Here is a 26,473-nt window from a genome sequence, read left to right as displayed (position 1 = left end):
TACTGAGCTTTAGTTTCATCTATAAAATGGGAACAATAATTATGATCTCAGAATTATGACCAGTAAATGAGTTAACATAGGAAGCACTTAGCATATTATATGACACGTATACTCAATAAATGTAACTTCTACTTTATAATTATAGATAATTAAGCCCTTATTGTATCCCTAGATAGGTGCATTACATGGGTGTCTCTTTTAATTCTTTCAATAACCTATTGAGGTTGGTTTAGTACCACTTTACAAATAAGGAAAGTAAGCATGAAAGGGGTTAAATTGCTCCCTGTCCTGTAACTAGTGAGTTGCAGTGCTAGGACCCGAACCAAAGCCGTTATTCTATTTTTTGTTTCTTTAAAAAAATTTGTTTTATTATTATACTTTAAGTTCTGGGATACATGTGCAGAATGTACAGGTTTGTTACATAGGTATACATGTGCCATGGTGGTCTGCTGCACCTATCAACCCATCATCTACATTAGGTATTTCTTACTAATGCTATCCCTTCCCTTGCCCCCCACCCCTCAACAGGCCCCAGTGTGTGATATTCCCCTCCCTGTGCCCATATGGTCTCATTGTTCAACTCCCATTTATGAGTGAGAACATGCAATGTTTGGTTTTCTGTTTCTGTGTTAGTTTGCTGAGAATGATGGTTTCCAGCTTCATCCATGTCCCTGCAAAGGACATGAATTCATTTTTTATGGCTGCATAGTATTCCATGATGTATATGTGCCACATTTTCTTTATCCAGTCTATCATTGATGGGCATTTGGGTTGGTTCCAAGTCTGATATTGTGAATAGTGCTGCAATAAACATACATGTACATGTGTCTTTATAGTAGAATGATTTATAATCTTTTGGGTATATAACTGGTAATGGGATTGCTGGGTCAAATGGTATTTCTGCTTCTAGATCCTTGAGGAATCGCCACACTGTCTTCCACAATGGTTGAACTAATTTACACTCCCACAAACAGTGTAAAAGCATTCCTATTTCTCCACATCCTCTCCAGGATCTGTTGTTTCCTGACTTTTTAATGATCACCATTCTAACTGGTGTGAGATGGTATCTCATTGTGGTTTTGATTTGCGTTTCTCTAATGACCATTGATGATGTGCTTTTTTGTTTGTTGGCTGCATAAAGGTCTTCTTCTGAAGTGTCTCTTCATATCCTTTGCCTACTTTTTGATGGGGTTGTTTGGTTTTTTCTTGTAGATTTGTGTAAGTTCCTTGTAGATTCTGGATATTAGCTGTTTGTCAGATGGATAGATTGCAAAAATTCTCTCCCATTCAGTAGGTTGCCTGTTCACTCTGCTGATAGTTTATTCTGCTGTGCGGAAGCTCTTTAATTAGATCCCATTTGTCAATTTTGGCTTTTGTTGCAATTGCTTTCAGTGTTTTAGTCATGAAGTCTTTGCCCATGCCTGTGTCCTGTATGGTATTGCCTAGGTTTTCCTCTAGGGTTTTTATGGTTTTAGGTCTTATATTTAAGTCTTTAATCCATCTTGAGTTAATTGTTGTATAAGGTGTAAGGAAGGGGTCCAGTTTCAGTTTTCTGAATATGGCTAGTGAGTTTTCCCAACACCATTTATTAAATAGGGAATCCTTTCCCCATTGCTTGTTTTTGTCAGGTTTGTCAAAGATCAGATGGTTGTAGATATGTGGTGTTATTTCTGAGGCCTCTGTTCTGTTCTATTGGTCTATATATCTGCTTTGTTACCAGTACCATGCTGTTTTGGCTACTATAGCCTTGTGGTATAGTTTGAAGCCAGGTAGCATGATGCCTCCAGCTTTGTTCTTTTTGCTTAGGATTGTCTTGGCTATACAAGCTCTTTTTTTGGTTCTATATGAAATTTAAAGTAGTTTTTTCTAATTCTGTAAAGAAAGTCAGTGGTACCTTGATGGGAATAGCATTGAATCTATAAATTACTTTGGGCAGTATGGCCATTTTTACCATATTGAGTCTTCCTATCCATGAGTATGGAATGTTTTTCCATTTGTTTGTGTCCTCTTTTATTTGCATGAGCAGTGGTTTGTAGCTCTCCTTGAAGAGGTCCTTCACATCCCTTGTAATTTGTATTCCTAGGTATTTTATTTATTCTCTTTGTAGCAATTGTGAGTGAGAGTTCACTCATGATTTGGCTCTCTGTTTGTCTATTGGTGTATAGGAAAGTTTGTGATTTTTGCATATTGATTTGGTATCCTGAGACATTGCTGAAGTTGCTTATCAGCTTAAGGAGTTTTTGGGCTGAGACAATGGGGTTTTCTAAATATACAATCATGTCACCTGCAAACAGAGATAATTTGACTCCCTCTCTTCCTAATTGAATACACTTTATTTCTTTCTCTTGCCTGATTGCCCTGACCAGAACTTCCAATACTGTGTTGAATAGGAGTGGTGAGAGAGGACATCCTTGTCTAGTGCTGGTTTTCAAAGGGAATGCTTCCAGCTTTTGTCCATTCAGTATGATATTGGCTGTGGGTTTGTCATAAATAGCTCTTATTATTTTGAGATACATTCCATCAATACCTAGTTTATTGAGAGCTTTTAGCATGAAGGGGTGTTGAATTTTATCCAAGGTCTTTTCTGCATCTATTGAGATAATCATGTAGTTTTTGTCATTGGTTCTGTTTATGTGATGGATTACGTTTATTGAATTGCATATGTTGAAACAGCCTTGCATCCCAGGGATGAAGCTGACTTGATCGCGGTGGATAAGCTTTTTAATGTACTGCTGGATTCGGTTTGCCAGTATTTTATTGAGGATTTTCGCATTGATGTTCATCAGGGATATTGGCCTGAAATTTTTTTGTTGTTGTTGTGTCTCTCTCAGGTTTTGGTATCAGGATGATGCTGGCCTCATAAAATGAGTTAGTGGGGAGTCCCTCTTTTTCTGTTGTTTGGAATAGTTTTAGAAGGAATGGTACCAGCTCCTCTTTGTACCTCTGGTAGAATTCAGCTGTGAATTTTTGTGTTTTTAGTAGAGGTGGGGTTTCTCCATGTTGGTCAGGCTGGTCTTGAACTCCCAACCGCAGGTGATCTGCCCGCTTCAGCCTCCCAAAGTGCTGGGATTACAGACGTGAGCCACCGTATCTGGCTGTGAATCTGTCTGGTCCTGGGCTTTTTTTTGGTTGGTAGTCTGGCTAGCAGTCTGCTTATTTTGTTAATCTTTTCAAAAAAACCAGCTCCTGAACTCATTGATTTTTTTAAGGGATTTTCGTGTCTCTATCTCCTTCAGTTCTGCTCTGATCTCAGTTATTTCTTGTCTTCTGCTAGCTTTTGAATTTGTTTGCTCTTGCTTTTCTAATTATTTTAATTGTGATGTTAGGGTGTTGATTTTAGATCATTCCTGCTTTCTCCTATGGGCATTTAGTGCTATAAATTTACCTCTAAACACTGCTTTAGCTGTGTCCCAGAGATTCTGGTACATTGTGTCTTTGTTCTCTCATTGATTTCAAATAACTTACTTATTTCTGCCTTAATTTCATATTTATCCAGGAGTCATTCATGAGCAGGTTGTTCAGTTTCCACGTAGTTGTGCAATTTTGAGTGAGTTTCTTAATCGTGAGTTCTAATTTGATTGCGTTGTGGTCTGAGAAACTGTTATGATTTCTGTTCTGTTGCATTTGCTGAGGAGTGTTTTACTTCCAATTATGTCGTCAATTTTAGAATAATTGCGATGTGTTGCTGAGAAGAATGTATATCCTGTTGATTTGGGGTGGAAAGTTCTGTAGATGTCTATTAGGTCTGCTTGGTCCAGAGCTGAGTTCAAGTCCTGAATATCCATGTTAATTTTCTGTCTCGTTGATCTGTCTAATGTTGACAGTGGGGTGTTAAAGTCTCCCACTGTTATTGTGTGGGAGTCTAACTCTCTTTGTAGGTCTCTAAGAACTTGCTTTATGAATCTGGGTGCTACTGCATTGGGTGCATATATATTTAGGATAGTTAGCTCTTCTTGTTACATCGATCCCTTTACCATTATGTAATGCCCTTCTTTGTCTCTTTTCATCTTTGTTGGTTTAAAATCTGTTTTATCAGAGACTGGGATTGCAACCCCTGCTTTTTTTTCTTTTCTTTCTTTCTTTCTTTCTTTCTTTCTTTCTTTCTTTCTTTCTTTCTTTCTTTTTCTTTCTTTCTTTCTTTTCTTTCTTTACTTTCTTTCTTTCCTTTCTTTTTTGTTTGGTAAATCTTCCTCCTTGTCTTTATTTTGAGCCGATGTGTGTCTTTGCACATGGGATGGGTCTCCTGAATAGAGCACACTGATGGGTCTTGACTCTTTATCCAATTTGCCAGTCTGTGTCTTTTAATTGGGGCATTTATTTTGATCCTGTCATAATGATGCTAGCTGGTTATTTTGCCCATTAGTTGATACAGGTTCTTCAAGTGTCAGTGGTCTTTACATTTTGGTATGCTTTTGCAGTGCCTGGTACCGGTTTTTCCTTTCCATATTCAGTGCTTCCTTCAGCAGCTCTTGTAAGGCAGGCCTGGTGGTGACAGAATTCCTCAGCATTTGCTTGTCTGTAAAGGATTTTATTTCTCCTTCACTTATGAAGCTTAGTTTAGCTGGATATGAAATTCTGGGTTGAAAATTCTTTAAGAATGTTGAATGTTGGCCCCCACTCTGTTCTGGCTTGTAGGGTTTCTGCAGAGAGATCTGCCGTTATTCTGATGGACTTCCCTTTGTAACCTGACCTTTCTCTCTGGCTGCCCTTAACATTTTTTCCTTCATTTCAACCTTGGTGAATCTGATGATTATGTGTCTTGGGGTTGCTCTTCTCGAGGAGTATCTTGTGTTTTTCTTTGTATTTCCTGAATTTGAGTGTTGGCATTTCTTGCTAGGTTGGGGAAGTTCTCCTGGATAATATCCTGCAGAGTGTTTTCCAACTTGGTTCCATTCTTCTTGTCAGTTTTAGTTTCACCAATCAAACGTAGGTTTGGTCTTTTCACATAGTCCCATATTTCTCAGAGGCTTTGTTCGTTCCTTTTATTCTTTTTTCTCTAACCTTGTCTTCATGTTTTATTTCATTAAGTTGATCTTCAGTCTCTGATATCCTTTCTTCCGCTTGATCAATTCAGCTATTGATACTTGTGTATGCTTCACGAAGTTCTTGTGCTGTGTTTTTCAGCTCCATCAGGTCATTTATGTTCTTCTCTAAACTGGTTATTCTAGTTAGCAGTTCCTGTAACCTTTTATCAAGGTTCTTAGCTTCCTTGTGTTGGGTTAGAATATGCTCCTTTAGCTTGGAGGACTTTGTTATTACCCACCTTCTGAAGCCTACTTCTGTCAATTTGTCAAACTCATTCTCCATCCAGTTTTGTTCCCTTGCTGGCATGAAGTTGTGATTCTTTGGAGGAACAGAGGTGTTCTGTTATTTGGAATTTTCAGCCTTTTTGCACTGTTTTTTCCTCATCTTTGTGGATTTATCTACCTTTAGTGTTTGATGTTGGTAACCTTTGGATGGCGTTTTTGCGTGGTTATCCTCTTTGTTGATGTTGATGCTGTTGCTTTCTGTTTGTTATTTTTCCTTCTAGCAGGACCCTCTTCTGAAGTTCTGCTGGAGTTTGCTGGAGGTCTACTCCAGACCCTGTTTGCCTGGGTATCACCAATGGAGGCTGCAGAACAGCAAAGATTGCTGCCTGTTCCTTCCTCTGGAAGCTTCATCCCAGAGGGGCACCATCAGATGCCAGCTGGAGCTCTCCTGTATGAGGTGTCTGTCAACCCCTGCCATCAGGAGGCATTGGGGTCAGGCACCCACTTGAGGAGGCAGTCTGTTCCTTAGCAGAGCTTGAGCGCTGTGCTGGGCGATCTGCTGCTCTCTTCAGAGCCAGCAGGCAGGAATGTTTAAGTCTGCTGAAGCTGTGCCCACAACTGCCCCTTTCCCCAGGTGCTCTGTCCTAGGGAGATGGGAGTTTTATCAATAAGCCCCTGAATGGGGTTGCGGCCTTTCTTTCAGAGATGCCCTGCCCAGAGAGGAGGAATCTAGGAAGGCAGTCTGGCTGCAGTGGCCTTGACAAGCTGTGGTGGGTTCCACCCAGTTCGAACTTCCCACTGGGTTTGTTTACACTGTGAGGGGAAAACCACCTACTCAGGCCTCAGTAATGGATGACACACCTCCCTTCACCAAGCTGGAGTGTCCCAGGTCAACTTCAGACTGCTCTGCCAGCAGCGAGAATTTCAAGCCAGTGGATCTTAGCTTGCTGGGCTCCGTGGGCATGGGATCCGCTGAGCCAGACCACTCAGCTCCCTGGCTTCAGCCCCATTTCCCAGGGAATGAACGGTTCTGTCTCTCTGGCCTTCAGGCACCACTGGGGTATGAAAAAAAACTCCTGCAGCTAGCTCAGTGTCTGCCCAAATGGCCGCCCAGTTTTGTGCTTGAAACCCAGGGCCCTGGTTGTGTAGGCACCCCGTGAAATCTCCTGGTCTCCAGGTTGTGAAGACAGTGGGAAAAGCGTAATATCTAGGCTGGATAGCACCGTCCCTCACCAACGGCACAGTCCTTCATGGCTTCCCTTGGCTAGGGGAGGGAGTTCCCAGACCCCTTGTGCTTCCCAGGTGAGGTGACACCCCACCCTGCTTCTCCTAGCCTTTCGTGGCCTGCACCCACTTTCTAATCAGTCCCAGTGAGGTGAGCCGGGTACCTCAGTTGGAAATGCAGAAATCACCTGCCTTCTGCCTTGGTCTCACTGGGAGCTGCAGCCATCTTACCCGGGAATCCCCAAAGCCATTATTCTTAACGAGTGTGACACACACCAGTTTTGAGCAGTAGCAAAAAGAACAATGTGCATGTTGGAGACTCAGATCAGAACTTGAAAGTCATTGGAAAATGGAAGAAAGGACAATATGAATGGGGATTTCAGCTGAAGAAACTTTTAAAAGCAGTAGTGGCATGCATCTGGTTGATGTAGAAAGAAAAGAGTTCAGACAAGGGTGACTAATGAGAGATAGTAAAGGAAAGTGGAATGTATGAGTCATGCAGTGGAGAGGTTTCCTTTTGGCAACTACACTTGCTTTAAGCACAAAAAAAGAGAATAGCTTGCTGAAGACATTATTATAGCATTAATATATGAGTCTGAGGAGAATTTTTTCCCATTTGACTTGCTTTCTATTTATTATCTTTTTCTTTTCTAGATGATTCCATGTCCAAGTATTTCAGATGCCACTTTCTTATTCTCATTTGACTGTTATTTCTTAGGTATATTTTCTGGATTAAAATAGAGTAGTTTTTAGTTTATATTTGTTTTTGTTAATCTCCATAATTTGTTTATATGTGGTCATGGTGCTATTCTCTGGTTCAGAATTGAGGTACTAAAAGAAGTAGGTTTTAATTAGCATGTTAAATTTTGGTAATATTGAAAGGTTCCATTTATTAGGTATGGGATTTTACTGTAAGAAGTTAGCCTTCTTCAAGATTTTTCTACTAGTACTCCTTTCACTTTTTAAACCAACTTCAGTATACTGCTATAAATTCATTTTTTTTCTCCTTCTAGTCTCCCCTCCCCGTCTCTCTTGTGAGAAAATAATTTGAAATCAGATAAGGTCTTTCTCCTGAAGGAACTGACAATTTAGTATCTAATACTGTAAGTGCCATGCAAGAGCAGGAAAACAAGGAACATTAAATTCTGTGGAACAGAGGACAGACATTCCATTAAGATACGAAGAGATATTTCAGCTGATCCTTGAAGGCTTGTGACAGAGCTTGGAAAGGCACTCTAGACAGAGGAACAGCCTGAGGAAGGCATAGAGCAACCCAGGTCATTCAGTGAGCTGTAGCCTAAACAAGGGGAAGCCTCCTACAGATTTCACTGTACCTCCTGTAGACAAACATGAGTCAGGGTGATTGCTTCTAAAAGAGGAGTTATAGTTTTAACCTGCGACTAGTGGGCAGCTAGTGTCACAGTAAGACTAAGAAGGAAGGACATAAAAAAAATTCTGCAGAGTGGAGGCAAAGCTGGAGTCCAACATGAGGGAAAAAGCCACATATACACCTATAGCTCTCCACCTTTGAGAAAACTTGCTAGAGGGAACTCCACGTTCCATAGATGACCCCACTTGCTCATTGCTGGCTGTTTTTCTCTCAGTTTTTAATGTTTTATTATGCAGCTATCCATTGATCCTTTTAGTAATAGATGTATTTATTGAACTTGTGCCATGTACCAGGTACTGTTCTATGTTCTGTATGTTTTCCAGCTTATTTAATAGCTCTCTTATGATTTTTACTTTAATGGTCTTGGTAACTTCCCTATGTTGCATAGATCACAACTATTACACAGCCACCTCCAGCTGCAGGGTAAGCTGGGAAAGTGAGTATTTAGCCTTTCTTGCCTTGATAGTGGAGGCCGGCCACAAAAATGGAAGTTAGAAATGAGTATGTCTGCTGCATAATCACTTTTCTTACTTGCTTCCTTTGTTTATTTCTACCCCCTTTCATTTCTTTCTCGTTGTAAAACTAAGTTGTTAGTTTTCTCTGAAAAAACTAAAATTCTTTAAAGATTAAGAATCTTCACTATTGTATTTGACATATATATTAAAGTTCATGAAGAATAAATTACAGCTTGGGTTTTAAATTTTACTTGTATAGATTAACATCAAATTTTAACATTATAAAAGCAATTCTACAGAGGAACATTTACATTATGCTTCAGTATCTTCAGTTGTAGCTTCCGTTCAGCATAAACATCATATTGCCAAAGAGGTACTATCTTTTGTTGTATATTTCCTTTGTTGCTTTTTTAAGACATTATTATTATGAATCAAATGTCAGTTGTTTATTTTACTTACGTTGAAGCTTTTAGTTATAGTGAGTTGGACTCCAAATTTATAAAGCAGTAGAATCATTTGATAAAAGCAGTTGGATTAGATCATTCATTCATTAAATATTAAGTTCCTGTTATGTGCCTAAGGGTATGGAGAGATGAAAGGGTTGGTAGGGAATTATATTTGAGGATAGGCTGTCTCTATGAAAATAAAAGCAATTACCAATTTTAATTTAAAAAACAATAAAATATACGTAGATAAACACTTATAAACAATAATAAAATATAAACCCATAAACACCCATGAACAACAAAATACACACCCATAAGTAAGTGGATGGGTGGATGGATGAATGGATGGATGGATGGATGAATGGGTGTGTGGACAGAGACTGATAGACACTTAATAAATTAAGATTAATGTTGTGGTTAATGGTGTTTCAATATTATGTTGTCTAAAAGTATGTTAACTTTTTTAAAAAATTAAGGTTGACAGATTTGCAATGGAATTAGAACAGAGCCGAAATTTGAGCAATACCATAGTGCACATTGACATGGATGCTTTCTATGCAGCTGTAGAAATGAGGGACAATCCAGAATTGAAGGATAAACCCATTGCTGTAGGATCAATGAGTATGCTGGTAAGTAAAGATCAAATACAAAAAGGAAATTTTATAACATACTCAAGTAAGCTTTACTGTTTCATGAAGGGGGAATTCTTTATTGAGGTCTACCAGTTTGCTGAGTATTTTTCTGGGTGCGTTATATATGACTCAATTACTGAATCCTTTCAACATACTTTAAGGCAGGGGACCCCAACCCCCAGTTCACAGATTGGTATTGGTCCATGGTCTGTTAGGAACTGGGCCTCACAACAGGAGGTGAGCGTCAGGCAAGCAAACGAAGCTTCGTCTGTATTTACAACCACTTCCCATCACTTGCAGCATGCCCGAGCTCTGTCAGATCAGTTGTGGCATTAGATTCTCATAGGAGTGCAAACTCTATTGTGAACTGCACATGTGAGGGATCCAGGTTACATACTCATTATGAGAATCAAATGCCTGATGATCTGTCACTGTCTCCCATCACCCCCAGATGGGATTGTCTAATTGCAGGAAAACAAGCTTAGGGCTCCCATTGATTCTACATTATGGTGAGTTGTGTAATTATTTCATTATATATTACAATGTAATTATAATAGGAATAAAGTGCACAATAAATGTGACGTGCTTGAATCATCTCAAAACTATCACCCCACCAGTCCGTGGAAAAATTGTCTTCCATGAAACCAGTCTCTGGTGCCAAAAAGGTTAGGAACTGCTGCTTTAAGGTACTAGTTTTTATTTCCATTTGGCAAAAAAGAAAACTCAGAGAGATGTTTAATAACTTTCCCAAAGTTACAAACCTAATAATTTCCATGGCAAATTAAATTTTTCCATAAGTAACCGTTCTAGTTAAAGAGAGTTGAAGAAGAAAGAAAAGGAAATGTTATTCTAAAGTATTAATAGAGATTTTCAAACTGGTCTGCAGGCCAAATCCAGCTTTTTATTGGAACAAAGTCACACCCATTTATTTATTACTATTGTTGCACTAAAAGAGCAGAGTTCAATAATTAAGTGATCTGCAAAGCCTAAAATGATTACTATCTGGACTTCCACAGAAAAGAAAAGGTTTGCCAACCCTAGTTCTGGAATAACATACTTCGTTAATAGAGTACATTTAGAATGCAGTTAAATCGTTTTTCCCATGACTTAGAACTTTCGCTTTTCTGATTACTGAGTTGCTCTTCCTTTTTACCACTCTAACCTTAGAAGAACCAGGATAGCTATGTGTGGCTGAAAGTGTGTTGGAAATTAAAAGTAGCAACTAAAATAGATGAGATAATATTTAAAAAGTATTAGATAAACAAGAAGAGTTCTTCCCTGTTCCTAACTCCTTCCCATGCCTTAGATAGCTACAAAACTAATTCTTACTGAGTGATTATTTTATTATAAAACTATAATCTGTTTGTTTTTTTATCTCTGCCTCTGTGAGTATGCAGGCAGCTGATAACTCTGATTCCAAAACACTGTTTTTTGAAAGGAAACTCCCCTTTCCTACAAATCATCAATAAATATTTCAAAAAATATATTTAATTTTATTAAGATATAACACCATAAATTTATGTATGTTTATGTATGTGTATACATACAAACTTGCTGTAGCCATGTTAAAGCTAAACCAACTGCTTTTGAAATCTACAAAATATTTTCTTTCCTACAATTTCTGTCCTCCTAAAAATCAGTTATTGTTTCTAAATTCAAAATTATTATTTGTTATATTTAAACAAAGATTACCCCTTTTGTATGTTGAACAAATAGTTTTCCCTTCTACTAAGCATAACTTTTTGTCCAATTAAACATATGAAAGTATATCTACAAATTAATGGGAGTGATTGTTTGATTATTCCCACTGATAGAATTCTTTTTTGGCGAATTTGATGGATTTTTGAAATGTTCTAACTTGGCACTGAGAGTTGCAACTGAGATCCTACAACAGTTACCTATTGCTGCATAACAGCCTCCCCCAGTATTTAGTGGACAGCCAAAATTTATTTGCTCATGATTCTGTAATTTGATCAGAGTGCGATGGCAATGGCTCAACCTTGCTCTACCTGGAGTTGGCTAGGGCAATTTAACTGAGGCTAAAAAATCCAAGATGGCTTCATTCACAGGTCTGGCACTTCGACTGAGGAGATTGGAATGATTCCAGCTTCAGAACTTTCTCCTCTCCATTGTTGCTTCAACATTTAGTAATCTACCCCAAAATATTTACAATGGTTGCTGGATTACAAAAAGCAAAAGCCTAGGTTTCAGAACTCAGTGTCACTTCCTTCACATTATTGTCATCAAGGCAAGTCACATGGCATGAGGAACTGGAACCCACTTTTGATAAGAGTAACTTGTAAAGTATTGTGGCTGTGATCTACAATATACCACAAATCTAAAAGTTAGAGAAATTCTTATTTAAAAGTTTGTTTGTCCTCTACTATAGATCTAGCTTTTATGTCAATTATATTAAACTTATTTACTAAAGCATTGGTTTTGTTTCTAGTGCTATCCACATTTTCTGTTCCAGAACACTGACCAAGGATTAGTATAGTTCTGAGTACTATCAAGATGTTTTAAGTGCCATTTGAAAATCATTAGACGAAAATTCATATTATTCTGAAATAATCCCTTCATTTGTTTCTCTTTTGCATTTCTTTGAAATTTCACTTGAGATTCTAAATAAGTATTTAATTTGTGATAAAATTTGTTTTATAAATAGTACTGTGGTCTACCACGTTCACATAGACTTTCATCAGATATCATCACCAACAGGATTTAATAAGCAATATTCTCCTTTTTACTGTCATACTTTTGTAGTACCATCTCCTAGTCAAAATGTTTTCAGCAAAAAAGATAATTAAGCCTTAAGAAAAACCTTAATTTCTAAACTTATTTTAAGCTTTAATCACTTCATTTTGGAGACTTAATTTGGCTGACCACATAGTAGACCTTTTATTTTTGTTCTAGATGAAAAGTTTCCAAAATCCCAAATAGAGCAAATTCCAAAAGTTTACTATTATACTATACTATTACTTTCTATAATGTAACATCTATACTATTTGTACTATACTATAATTTTATGACTATTCTATACAACTTACCATACTATTACTTTCATGTAACATAACTCACTATCATCCAAACTTTGATATTCATTCTATAACAAGTATGCCTTAAAACCAATGAAGTTTAGTTGGTAGAAATATAAGAAAATCTTTTTATTAGCACAGTCTTGCTTATACCTGGTATCGCATTATAAATATAGGGATAGTAATGGGAGAGGGTCATGATATCAAAATACCGTGACAGAATAAGTCAAAACTTGGATTAAAACAGTGGCCTATAATCAGAGAAATGCAAATCAAAACCACAATGAGATACCATCTCACACCAGTTAGAATGGCGATCATTAAAAAGTCAGGAAACAACAGGTGCTGGAGAGGATATGGAGAAATAGGAACGCTTTTACACTGTTGGTGGGACTGTAAACTAGTTCAACCATTGTGGAAGTCAGTGTGGTGATTCCTCAGGGATCTAGAACTAGAAATACCATTTGACCCAGCCATCCCATTACTGGGTATATACCCAAAGGATTATAAATCATGCTGCTGTAAAGACACATGCACACATATGTTTATTGTGGCACTATTCACAATAGCAAAGACTTGGAACCAACCCAAATGTCCAACAATGATAGACTGGATTAAGAAAATGTGACACATATACACCATGGAATACTATGCAGCCATAAAAAATGATGAGTTCATGTCCTTTGTAGGGACATGGATGAAGCTGGAAACCATCGTTCTCAGCAAACTATCACAAGGACAAAAAACCAAACACCACATGTTCTCACTCATAGGTGAGAATTGAACAATGAGAACACATGGACACAGGAAGGGGAACATCACACTCTGGGGACTGTTGTGGGGTGGGGGGAAGGGGGAGGGATAGCATTAGGAGATATACCTAATATTAAATGACGAGTTAATGGGTGCAGCACACCAGCATGGCACATGTATACATACGTAACTAACCTGCACGTTGTGCACATGTACCTTAAAACTTAAAGTATAATTAAAAAAAAATATATGATAGAATGATGACCTTGAGTCATTAATAAAAAATAATGCTTAATACATTCTATTTTTGGAAAACAACAAAAACAAAAAAAACAGTGGCCTATAAATGAAATGTCCTTGAATTGAAAATGCACATATTAATGTGTTTCTTATGAATGCATTGATCAGTATATCCATTTAGGTTTGTATATTTTTTTCCATGTGGTCAATTTTCTTTCAGTCTACTTCAAATTACCATGCAAGGAGATTTGGTGTTCGTGCAGCCATGCCAGGATTTATTGCTAGGAGGCTGTGCCCACAACTTATAATAGTGCCCCCAAACTTTGACAAATACCGAGCTGTGAGTAAAGAGGTAAGTTAATGTCTCACCCCTACTTTAGGCTTTCACTGAGTTCCTGTCACCTACAGAGTCTCAAGTCCAAGTGCCTTAGCACGTAGGATTTGGTCTTAGCTTATCCTTTCAGTTGAGCCTCCTATCACTTCTTCAGCTTGTATATTGAATACTGAGCTGCATATAGCATCCAGAATACATCATTCTTTTTCCCAATTCTTTGCCTTTCCATGCAGTTTTCATTTGCTTAGAAAACTTCCCATTTCCTCAAACTTTGAACTGCCTTAATGATAATATAAAATTAAATTTAGCTATTTTTTCTTAAGGTACAATATACATTTTTTCTAGAACCACATTTTATTTATAACTTACAGAATCTACTCATCATTAATTTCAACTTATTGTCTGAATAATTATTTATTAATGTTGTTAAACAGTGACAAAATTCATGTATTTTGATTAGCCTACTTTACTTGCCCCATAATCATTTGCTGTCTAAGAGACTGATAATTGAAAAGGGAGTAATCCATTGCTTCGAAAAGGATCTTTGAAGTAGATTTGATTATTTACTAAAATTGCCAAACTGTCATATGTGAAAACCGCCATTTTTTCTATTTTTTATGACAACTGGTCTATCATGCAGTGCTGGAATTTAATTTTTGAATTAAAATTTTAGACTACTACATCAAATACTTTTAGACTGCTATAGTAAAATGTGTTTAAGACTGCTGCCTGAATGGAAACACTTAAAAAAACTGTGACCTAATACTTACTACTCTTTAGTTATACCAGGGGTCTTTAAATTCACCCCTCTTATTTGTATTCCACCTCATTTTCCCTAGAAGTGACACTATTCCAAGTTTAAACACAGGTTTGTTTGTTTTTTTTTTCTGTCCAAGGCAGTCTGTGACAGCAAGTGCTTTTTGCATACCTCTGAAAAGGTGGTGGAGGAGAGGGGAGCACACTTACATTTGGTTACTGCTTATCTCTTTCATTGTATTCCTAATTAAAAAGAGATAAAATACTAATCATAAATATAGCCTTTTAAGAAGTTTTAAAAATCCTACAAAAGTTTAGTAAGAAAAGATATTTTTTAAAGTCGTACTTTAACTCAGCAAAACTTCTGGCAGTATGCCAGTGAAAACCAAAGTGTTTTTAGTTATTTTAGTCTGGTTATTTATGTAAGTCAGAGAACTCTTCAAATTTGAGCCGGATCTAGCTAGTTTATATGCAGATAACAAATGAGTTCTTCTGTGTAAATGAACTGTAGAACAAATTCATCACTGCCTATGGATACATGAATATTCATGACTTGGTTAGAAAATTTAAGAAAAAGCCCTCCCGTTTTTTTTGACACTGGGTCTCACCCCATAGCCCAGGCTGGAGTGCCGTGACTCTGTCATACCTCACTATAACCTTAAACTCTTGAGTTAAGCAATCCTCTCGCCTCAGCCTCCTGAGTAGCTAGATTGACAGGCATGCATCACCACACCCTCCTAATTTTAAAATGTTTTTGCAGAGATAGGGTTTCCCTATGTTGCTCAGGCTAGGCTTAAACTCCTGGCCTCAAAAAATTATCCTGCCCAGGCCTCCCAAAGTGCTGGGATTACAGGCATGAGCCGTCATGCCCAGTTAGCCATTTTTGTTTTATCCAAAATATTGGAGCTTTAAGTGCTTGATTTTTACTGGAACGTCTCTTTTAATTCTTACAGCAATATCCTATGTAAAGGAAGTTAATAAATACTCAACAGTGTCTCTAGGGAGTACTTCTCATTCAGAATCTTAGTTGGCTGCCAGTTACAGACTTCACAGAGTTTCATTTTCGTTGGAAAGATTCTATTTGAGCACATTATAACAAGAACAAAGCTAATTAAGGCACTCTCTGAGTAAAACTTGGCCAAGTTTATATCACCATTTTCTAAAATTCCCTTTGACTCAGCTGTTCATAATTATATTAAGCTAAAAACCTTTGTTTTTATAAAAGAAACAGTTTTCTCATGATACAGTAGACAGTTTTAAAAGCTAAATGGAAGCATAACATAATTCAGCAAATATGTTTTCTAATATAAATTTTTTTTGAGGCAGGGTCCCACTCTGTCACCCAAGCTGGAAAATATGCATATTATTTTGACAACCATTGCCTCTAATTATAGCTAATACTTAAGTGGTTAGAAAAAAAAGTCATAGTTTTATGTAGTAACACTATGTTATATAAAAGGCATTTCTGAATTAAAAGCCACTATAATTCTAATCTTTATATGTATTTCTTTTATCCTAAGATGTTACTCCAGACTTTTCCCCATCATTTAAGGTAATCATGGAGTACACTATAGATTGTCATTTTTTTCCATTCCAGATCTTAATAAGTAATAGGAAATAGAAAACATTCATTTTCCTGTATGGATTAATGCATTAATTAATGTTAAGTGGACTTTTATGTGCATGTTATAATTAATTGGAATATTTTCTAAAGCAACATAGTACCTTTATATAAGATTATTCCTTTTTAAAATGAACCAAAAACAATAAATCACAAAAGGCAGGAGGGAATAGAATCCTATCATTCCCACTTCAGCTTCTGACAAGCTACCTAAAACCTTAACCATTTTTTTGTATGGGCCTACCAGATAATGTTTTCTGAGATTTATTTGAATTGCTTATTATAACTAGATATAGGTAGCTAAATAGAGATTGTATCAAATGAAGCTATTTTATGGTCTTCTGCCTTCATGGTCTATTTTAATACAAAAGGAAATTTTGAAAATATTCCCTGGTAGTGGATTATTTATTCCTTAAATCCATGAGCTATTGACTGCAGGATTGTTACTGTAGTTGCAAACTAAGAATATTAACATTTCTTATCAGCTACATATGACAGAAGAAGTTTGCTATCATAGCAAAATTTAAACTTTTTTTTGTTTCCTTTGAAGGTTAAGGAAATACTTGCTGATTATGATCCCAATTTTATGGCCATGAGTCTTGATGAAGCCTACTTGAATATAACAAAGCACTTAGAAGAAAGACAAAATTGGCCTGAGGATAAAAGAAGGTACTTCATCAAAATGGGAAGCTCTGTAGAAAATGGTAAGCAACTTATTAAGACTATCAAACCAAGAAGCAGTGAAAAAAAAAAAAACCCACAACTTTTTGAATTAATCCAATTAATTTATTAGCCTGCATAGGTAGAAGGGATAGATGTACCTTTATAAAAATGTAAAAATCAGAAAATTTTAAAAATACCAGTGGGTTTTCTGAGTTAAACATGTAGAATATCACATATAAACAAAATGTGATTGTTAAATCTCTAAGCTTAAGAGTCTGCAGAGTCCCTGAACAAAGTAATTTTATAGCAGTTATTTTCCTAAGGTCTAACTAACAAAGAGTTTGGATGGCATTGAAGCTGAGGAAGTTGTCTGTTTAAAGCGGCATTTTCTTGTTAGAAAAGACTAGCCTCAAACATATCAAAACATTGGACGATTCTATTTTTCTTCATTTTCCTAATTTTCTATAATCTAATTATTATAGCAATTATGACTGTTTTTAGCTCTGCCAAAATTAATGACTTCCCACTCCCTTCTTTGCCTTAGACTTTATAATTTCAAGACTCCAGGGTTTTTTTAAAAAAATAATCCCTTTATGACCTATCCAAAAGCAATGCCAAGAAACATGCAGATATTACACATACTGCTTTCAACATTTTGTCAAAGGTATGATTATGTCTGAGATGTCCTGGACCCCTGAACAAAGTTCACCTGGATGAAAAAGTGACACAGAAGGGTTTGCTCACAACCCACAGGAACATTTCATGTGCACCACTCATTGCTTCAGATGGGCCAGGCAGTGCTGGGGAGACCTGTTTGTAACTTTCCCTGAAGCAAAAATGGTAGATCCACAATGACATTAATCTAACTCTCTCACATTATTTGTGACTCACATCATTTGGAGCAAGTTTAATATGGGCATCAAATACAACTTCATTACCTTATTTAAAGTCCTAAGGGATAGCTCTCTCTTTTTTTTTTAATAGGAGCATTAAACAATAATCATCATTTCTCGACACAGGCACAGAGCAAAAGGTTTTCCTTATTTGGTGTAACTTTATTGTTTGAGGATGTGGAACATAAAGCCTGATGTCACTTTGTATAAAATCTTACTTTATTAATTCCTTACTTTCACGAGAGAATGGGGGAAAATCATTAAATAATTATGTCAAAGCATCCCCTGAGGGCCTCCCATAACAATTACTTGCATGATATGTTTTAAAAGCTTTACATGGGGATTAAAGTAAATGTTTTCATTTTCTACTAATTTTTTTCTTTTTTTTGAGATAGGGTCTCACTCTGTTGCCCAGGCTGGAGTGCAGTGGTGCAGTCTCAGCTCACCGCAACCTCCGCCTCCTGGGTTCAAGCAGTTCTCCTGCCTTAGCCTCCCAAGTATCTGGGATTAGAGGCGCGTGCCACCACACCCGACTAATTTTTTGTATTTTTAGTAGAGGTGGGGTTTCACCATGTTGGCCAGGCTGGTCTCAAACTCCTGACCTCAGGTGATCTGCCCGCCTCGGCCTTCCAAAGTGCTGGGATTACAGGCATGAGCCACCACGCCCAGCCTACTAATGTTCTTTTCATTTATTATAATGTCCAAACTCACTATGAATATGTGAATTTTTAATATCTATTGCTTTTAACATATTTACTTGTATATTGCCCTCTTCATGTATTTTCATATTCTTAAGCAATTGGAATAGTTAAACTTTTCTTCTCATGTATAAATACCTGTGGGCTGGACTTTCAGGCATGTCTCACTTCACATCATGCCATGGGAAATTGTCAATAGTGCATTGGAACTGTGGAAGGCAATTCATATATCTTCCTCTAAAGTCCAAGACATTGTTTTGCTGTTTCCCCATTTTCTAAAAGGTGTTTGTCTTTGGAAATATATTGCTAACTACCATCTCTACATACAAATAAAATAATAATTTTTTAAATGTTTACTCTCCCATGTAAATCTGGATGGTGAGTGCCAGATAATATAAGAAACTGAAATACCATACACTTTTTAGCACTTGTCTTCCAAATGAAATGCTTTAATCCTAGTGTTACATTCTGATTACCTTAGTTATGGGGATTATAAAGATGTTTCTGTCACAAAGCAAATAAGAAACTACTTCTGCTGTTAGTTACACAGCCAGGCCTCACAGAAAAGTAGAAAGTAGTTCAGATTGAAAAGGTACCTGAACATTCTGCAGCAGCTCTGATAATGTGCTAGAAGGCAGCATTCTTCGCTTCCTGCTGTATAGTTCTGCTCTCACAGTGGCTCACCTGAGGGCAGGGTGGTAGAGGCATGAGGTGCAAAACATGGCATAAAAAACTCTGCAGAACGGGTTTATGAATGTGGCAGATAACTTACTTGGTTTGCAGTTTTTCTGTAGCTTTCTTTACCGTGACTTCTACCCATCCAGATGGGGAAAAGGGCTCCAGGTAGATACCATTTCAACTGTTTCACAGTCTTTATTTTTTTTTTATTTTTTATTTTTTTGAGATGGAGTCTCACTCTATCACCAAGGCTGGAGTACAGTGGCACGATCTCAGCTCACTGCAACCTCTGCCTCCTGGGTTGAAGTAATTCTCCTGCCCCAGCCTCCGGAGTAGCTGTGCACCACCATTCCTGGCTCATTTTTGTATTTTTAGTAGAGATGGGGTTTCACCATGTTAGCCAGGCTGGTCTCGAACTCCTGACCTCAGGTGATCCTCCCACCTCAGCTTCCCAAAGTGCTGGGATTACAGACGTGAGCCACCTTGCCTGGCCTGTTTCCCCTCTGAATTGTTCTACATTTTAAAACCAGCATATTAAAAAATGACAGGAACTGAAGCACATAAATATCAGCTAATGTAAGTTTGAAAATAAGGCTTATTGGCGAGGCAAGGTGGTTCACATTTATAATCCTAGCACTTTAGGAGGCTGAGGCGGGAGGATCAGTTGAGGCCAGGAGTTTGAGACCACCCTGGGCAAGATTGTGAAACCCTATATTTACCAAAAAATTATAAAATTAGCTAAGCGTGATGGCTCGCGCCTGTAGTCCTAGCTATACTCCAGCCTGGGCAAGAGGGAGACCCTGTCTTAAAAAAAAAAAAAGAGAGAGAGAGAAAGAAAATAGGCTTATTGTGTATGTGCCCTGGGAATTCAGATTTGGAAAACATCTGACTGAATTAACATCTATGACTTACTTCACACTACATACTTAAAATTTTTAAATTAATCAGATGTCTGTTATATTTATTTTATATTATCTTTAAAATTTTTTCCTAAACAGCCAAATTCATTTTTCAAGTAATACACATTCGTATGCATCTTAAAACTAGAAATTTAATTTTTTCTTCTGCATTGACCTTAATTTGGAAAATATTTATATGTAATAAAATTACGAGATGGGATCAGAAAGCTTTGTTGCTAACCTTGGTTGTTATAAATACATTTAAATTGTATTTCTTCTACATTAAGCCAAGAAAACAGGCTTTAATAGATTTGTTCATGGAGACATTTTTAGTATCAGTATAGATTTAAGTATATTTTACAGTCCATTTATGAAAAATATAAATATAAAGAGGTAATAACCAGATTGGTATTTTTACTTTACTTTGTAATAATAGTTTATAGCCTATTAATAATAACGTCTCTTTTTCTTAAACTTGGATTATCCAATCAGACCTTCAGAATTTGTATATTCAAAGAAGCATAACTTTCACAGGTAATTTCTATTTATTACAAATGTGCCCTTAGTCAAAGTGATACTTTATAAACAAGCAAATCAAAATTAAAATCAGCATTTGAAAGAAGAAAATTCAGATTATTTTAACATCTAAAAGGTTTCTTCCATAAATGAAGAAAAGTTAAGTGTTTTTCCTTCTAAAAACAAAACTTACTTTCAGTATAATTATTATATATTGTTTATTATATTCTAAATTCTAATTTTCGAAGATTCTTTTTCTTCCTAAAGAAGAATAAAGAAAAGATTTCCTTTTTTTTTTTTAAAGAAAAAGGTAATGTGAACTGAAACCTAATTCTGAATTTCAGTTAATTTAGGTACGAACATTAGTGAGTTTTACATATTTCCTTTTAATATTTATACTGTGGAAATGGATAATAGTCTTTTTAAGAAAAATTCATAATCAGTGTTCTCTTTAATGGTTATAAAACATTAAATGATAAATGATGGCATTTCTGATCTTGGATCCTAGAAACTAAACTAAACTAGATTTTTGTTTTTGTCTTCAGAAATAATGTAGGGAAACCTAACTTATGAAGTATATACTTCTTAAAATAAAGGTGAGTTATTTTCCTGTTTATGATTTAGATAATCCAGGAAAGGAAGTTAATAAACTGAGTGAGCATGAACGATCCATCTCTCCACTACTTTTTGAAGAGAGTCCTTCTGATGTGCCGCCCCCAGGAGATCCTTTCCAAGTGAACTTTGAAGAACAAAACAATCCTCAAATACTCCAAAACTCAGTTGTTTTTGGAACATCAGCCCAGGAAGTGGTAAAGGAAATTCGTTTCAGAATTGAGCAGAAAACAACACTGACAGCCAGTGCAGGTATTTAAAAGGGTATTGATGACCACTGTAGTTATAATTTTCAGACTGGCTAATTTAAGTGTAATATTAGTAGTTTCTCATTATAAAGTATATAGTAACATTTTACTTACTTAGTCTTTCATTCAACTTCTAACAACTTTACCTATTCAGAATAGCTGTGAACCTAGTAAGTAAATTGGAATTAAGCAGACTATGAGCCTGAAGGAAAAAAAAGATTATACATTTCTTTCTTTTTTTTTTTTGAGATGGAGTCTTGCTCTGTCGCCCAGGTTGGAGTGCAGTGGGGCGATCTCATTCAGCTTACTGCAACCTCTGCCTCCTGGGTTCAAGCGATTCTCCTGCCTCAGCCTCCCAAGTAGGTGGGACTACAGGCGCATGCCACCATGCCCAGCTAATTTTTTGTATTTTCAGTAGTGACGGTGTTTCACCATGTTAGCCAGGATGGTCTCCATCTCCTGACCTCATGATCCGCCCACCTTGGCCTCCCAAAGCGCTGGGATTACAGGCCTGAGCCACCATGCCCAACCCATAAATTTCATATAGCTATCTTTTTCTAGCACAAAATATATTTTTATTGGTTTTGCATGTAATAACTTGATTATTAGTTTTTCCTTGGGAGACTTCAATCCTGTCCAAGATTACATTGCAGGAGAGAACCCAGACGGCCACAAGGTAAGAGACAGAAGAAATACTAACTAGCAACATAGCAATCCAGAACCATCTGGTAAAAGGAAAAACAAATTTACATATGTTGATAACCCATGAGGCCATCACTGTCTCTTAGCATAATAACTGTTATTCATCATGAGGACCCTGAACTATCTTGTAAAAGCCATATTGTGATTAGGTAAATCTTTTCTTTCTACACCAAAGCATGAGAATGAATAATGCATTTTAGGAAGATCTATATAACAATTAAAATGAACTGTTTAATGAATATATTTGAATATACCTATTTCAAATTATCTTAATTAGGACTCCTAGAAATTGTGAAACATCTTTTTGAAAAATAGTAATTTGTTTTGTGAATAACATAAAAAGGATACACCATCTAATTATCATTATTTTAAATATACCATAACCAGAATCTTTGATTTTTTGCTTTATGTGGATAATCTACGCAAAAGACATTTTCAAAGAGTAAACATCTACCCTAAATTATATTCTGTGTCTTTTCTTAGAGATAGATATAGAACCACTATAAAAACAATCTGGGCTGGGCGTGATGGCTCACGCCTGTAATTCCAGCACTTTGGGAGGCCGAAGCTGGTGGACTACCTGAGGTCAGGAGTTTGAGACCAGCCTGACCAATATGGTGAAACCCCCATCTCTACTAAAAATACAAAAATTAGCCAGGCGTGGTGTTGCGTGCCTCTAATCCCGGCTACTCGGGAGGCTGAGACAGGAGAATCGCTTGAATCCAGGAGGCGGAGGTTGCAGTGAGCCAAGATCACGCCATTGCACTCCAGCCTGGGCGACAGAGCAAGACTCCATCTGAAAAAAAAAAAAAAAATCTGTATTCCTACTAAAGGTAGTAAGTAAGCTAATAGTAACACTTAATATTGCTTAGCTCAGAAATTACTCTTACATTTTAAAATGTCATGGAGAATTAAATATTTCTCATTTTTGCTGCCACAATGACTATAACTAGTACAATTTCTTTTCCTAAAACCATAGCAAACCCTGGGGAGATAGATGGTAATCAAATGTTATTTTTAAAGTAGCATTATATATCATTTGAGATTTTTTGCAATTAACTTTTTTTTTCTGTTTTGTTGTTGCATATTTAAAAGTCATACATATCAACTTCTTCGAGTCATCAGAGTATTCTTCTTTTAAGGCATTGCCCCAAATACAATGTTAGCAAAAGTATGCAGTGATAAGAATAAACCAAATGGACAATACCAAATTCTTCCCAATAGACAAGCTGTGATGGACTTCATCAAGGATTTACCCATTAGGAAGGTAAGATTTTTACATAAAGTTTATTTATATATGTACTCTGAATTCTGAAGAGATACTATGTAGGCCAATAGTTAATCATTATTTGCTTAACAGTTTTAAAATAATAGATAACAAGTGAGAACTATAATGGGTGATTGAATTTGGACTTGAAGAAACCTTTCTATGAAACCATAAAAGTGAGATTTAGCTTATTTAAAGTAATAATCAGATTTTTAAGTGAACTACTGCCAAGGAGAAGGGAAATTAAAAGAATATTTCTAACAGTCCTTTCATCTGTAACTTAGTGCTATCTTAGTTCTAAAGTCCAGATTGCTACTAGATTAATGGGCATGATGCTTCAAAGAGATTTAGAATTTTAATTGTTTTTGACAGAGAATAAACCAAAATGTTTTGCCATTTTTAAAATGGTAAGATTATCCCTCAGGGGTTCCAGAAAGTGTATACTTTATTATTTTTTAGAGCTTCTAGATTTTTCTGCATATATACACTTTTTTTTCAGTAATTGCACTATGCACTACTGTATATGATGTTCTAGGACTTGCTTTTCTCATTCAACATAATGTACATGAGTGAATTTAAATATTTTTCAATGCTCAGTATGTAATATGTAATGATTACTGACTAGTATATGTAAGGAGTAGCTGCAAAGCAGTGTTTTCCAATATGTTTTTCAAGTATGGATAGATATTCCCTTTAAAAAGGTTCTGGGGTCAGATACCTTTGGAATATACCATTGATGTGTCACTATGCATATTAATATATTAAAAATTCATAAATCTTGGAATAAAAAGTTTCACTTAAATTTGTCAATCCCACCATTCCCCAAGTTTATATGACAACAGCACTCCTTTTTTAATGCCTTTTGAAATTCCATGAAACGCTAGTTTAGTAAATGTGGTCAAAAAGTAATTAAAGCAGTTTTCTTGCATGACTTGTGAAGATAGTCACATTATTCATACCTTTTATCGATGATAAAAGATATAATGAGCACTTTGGGAGGCCAGGGTGGGCGGATCACCTGAGGTCAGGAGTTCAAGACCAGCCTGACCAATAAGAAGAAACCCCATCTCTACTAAAAATACAAAATTAGCCGGGTATGGTGGCGCATGTCTGTAATCCCAGCTGCTCAGGAGTCTAAGGCAGGAGAATCGCTTGAACAACCCAGGAGGTGGAGGTTGCGGTGAGCCAACTTGGCACCACTGTACTCCAGCTTGGGCAACGAGAGCGAGACTCCATCTCAAAAAAAAAAAAAGTGTAATAAGGTTGTAATCTCAATTTTTAGCTTCACTTTAAAATCTATCAATAATAAATATTGATTCTTTTCTAGGTTTCTGGAATAGGAAAAGTTACAGAGAAAATGTTAAAGGCCCTTGGAATTATTACATGTACAGAACTTTACCAACAGAGGGCATTGCTTTCTCTCCTTTTCTCTGAAACATCTTGGCATTATTTCCTTCATATCTCCTTGGGTCTAGGTTCAACACACCTGACAAGGTATCTATATGTATTGTCATTCTGCTTTTTCTTTAGCATTTGCTGCAATATCAGTTTTAACCATTGAGATGAGGCTATATGGATAACATGTTTTAAAATTCTTTCAGGCTAGTTTAATTCAAAATATAATGTTTGAATTAGAGTCAACAGATTGGATGTAGGAGGAAAGAAAAGAAGAATAAAGAATCACTCCTAGGTTGTGGTGTCAGCAGTTGGGTAGAGAGACAAGAGGAATGATAGTTTCTTTTTTATCCCTACCTTGTTCTTTGTTCAGAACCTAAGAGAAATGCCAGTAGTCAGGTTGTTGTGGAAAGAGAGATGGCCGTATTCCATAATTCACCCTTTAAGGAAGGAGATGTAATGATTCTTCGAAAGCCTTAAACTACATTTCTTTTCTTTTCCGGATTCATTCATTCAGTACTGACTACTTTACTTTGTGTTAGGCACTATTCTAGGCACTGTAGATAACAGCAGCGAATAGGACAAATTCCTGCCCTCATGGAGTTTACAGACTAGTGTGAGAGATAGAAAATAACCAAATAAACAAATGAAGAAAGTAAAGCAGAGTGAGGGTATAGAAAATGACTGGGGGGTAAGTGTGAGGGTTAGCAACCATCATCCAAAGGCGGAGAGACCTGAGGGAGCCAGCCGTGCAAAGGCTGGAAGAGGGAACAGCTGGAGGAAATACCCTGGGTTTTCTTCCCTGCCACTCTTTCATCTAGGTCTTAAAAAGAGGAACCCTAGAGGTAGAAGGTAAATTATTGTGGGATAGTAGGTGAAAAGAAGGAAATTTTAAAAGACTGGGAATCGTGGAAGTCAACTCTGGGCACTATTTTTACAATTTTATCATCACCTCGTCAGCCTGTCCTCAAAATGACTCCTTTATATTCTTGTATTTAAACTAAACGACAACAATAGAAATCAATGAGGATGCATATAAAATTGATGGACTAATTAAGCCTACTAAATTTTACAGAGATTGCAAGGCTTGTTGTGTTGCTTTTCTCATCTCTTCCTGCTCTTCAGTCTTTTGAGTCCACAGTTAGCTGACTTTGATCTTCAGTGGGCATAATGAAAGATGAAGATATCACAGCATTATAAATAATTATATTTGAAGATAGCAGGAAATAAAACTTTATTTTTAATGCAAAAATTTTTTTATTTCCATAGTGCTTGAAAACAATATAGTTCTGATGTAACATAACATATATTAACTTGTGGTATTTAGAGATCCAGGTAAGGCTTTTACATGCAATTCATAGATAATTTATAATAACAAATACCAAACCTGCCTTTCCCTCTGTCCATATTCTCTATTCCCCTATTCTGCTTTGCTTTTTAATCTGAGTACTTCTCCCATTCTAACCCATTCCATATTTACTACTATATTTGTTATCTGTCTCTCTCCAATATATAAGTTTTCTGAGGGCAAGTACCTGGTCTATTTCCTTCATTACTATATCCTCAAGTTCTAGAACAGAATCATAATAGGTTCACTAAGTATTCGGAAAATGAGTACTCTACATGTCATTTCAACTTTTTGGTTTTAACTAATCCTGTCAGAGCAGCTAGAATACAGCCAAACTAGGTGATTCAGATTCCCAATCTTCATCCTATAGCTGTGTACCAAATTCTGACTGAGGTTCTATTATAGAGTGGTATAAATGA

General features: G+C 36.5%; 1 protein-coding gene across 11 annotated transcripts in view; it reads left to right on the top strand.

Annotated features, from left to right (window-relative positions):
• The window catches only part of POLK (DNA polymerase kappa), an 87,736-nt gene that overhangs the window by 48,072 nt on the left and 13,191 nt on the right, over positions 1-26,473 (top strand). For 6 of the 11 annotated variants that reach the window (XM_055367795.2, XM_004058708.5, XM_063700682.1 and 3 more), the window contains exons 4-9: positions 9,241-9,393; positions 13,645-13,776; positions 16,686-16,839; positions 21,107-21,346; positions 23,187-23,311; positions 24,639-24,805. In XM_055367795.2, coding sequence (XP_055223770.2) covers positions 9,241-9,393; positions 13,645-13,776; positions 16,686-16,839; positions 21,107-21,346; positions 23,187-23,311; positions 24,639-24,805 — 971 coding nt within the window. Of the gene's footprint in view, positions 1-9,240; positions 9,394-13,644; positions 13,777-16,685; positions 16,840-20,458; positions 20,501-21,106; positions 21,347-23,186; positions 23,312-24,638; positions 24,806-26,473 lie in introns of all 11 variants that reach the window. The other 5 variants (XM_063700679.1, XM_055367799.2, XM_063700681.1 and 2 more) reach the window with 1 other exon arrangement.

Source organism: Gorilla gorilla, chromosome 19 (assembly GCF_029281585.2).
Source record: "Gorilla gorilla gorilla isolate KB3781 chromosome 19, NHGRI_mGorGor1-v2.1_pri, whole genome shotgun sequence".
Classification (NCBI taxonomy): domain Eukaryota; kingdom Metazoa; phylum Chordata; class Mammalia; order Primates; family Hominidae; genus Gorilla; species Gorilla gorilla.
Note: the sequence above shows the minus strand (reverse complement) of the source record. Positions and strands in the feature narration are given on the sequence as shown.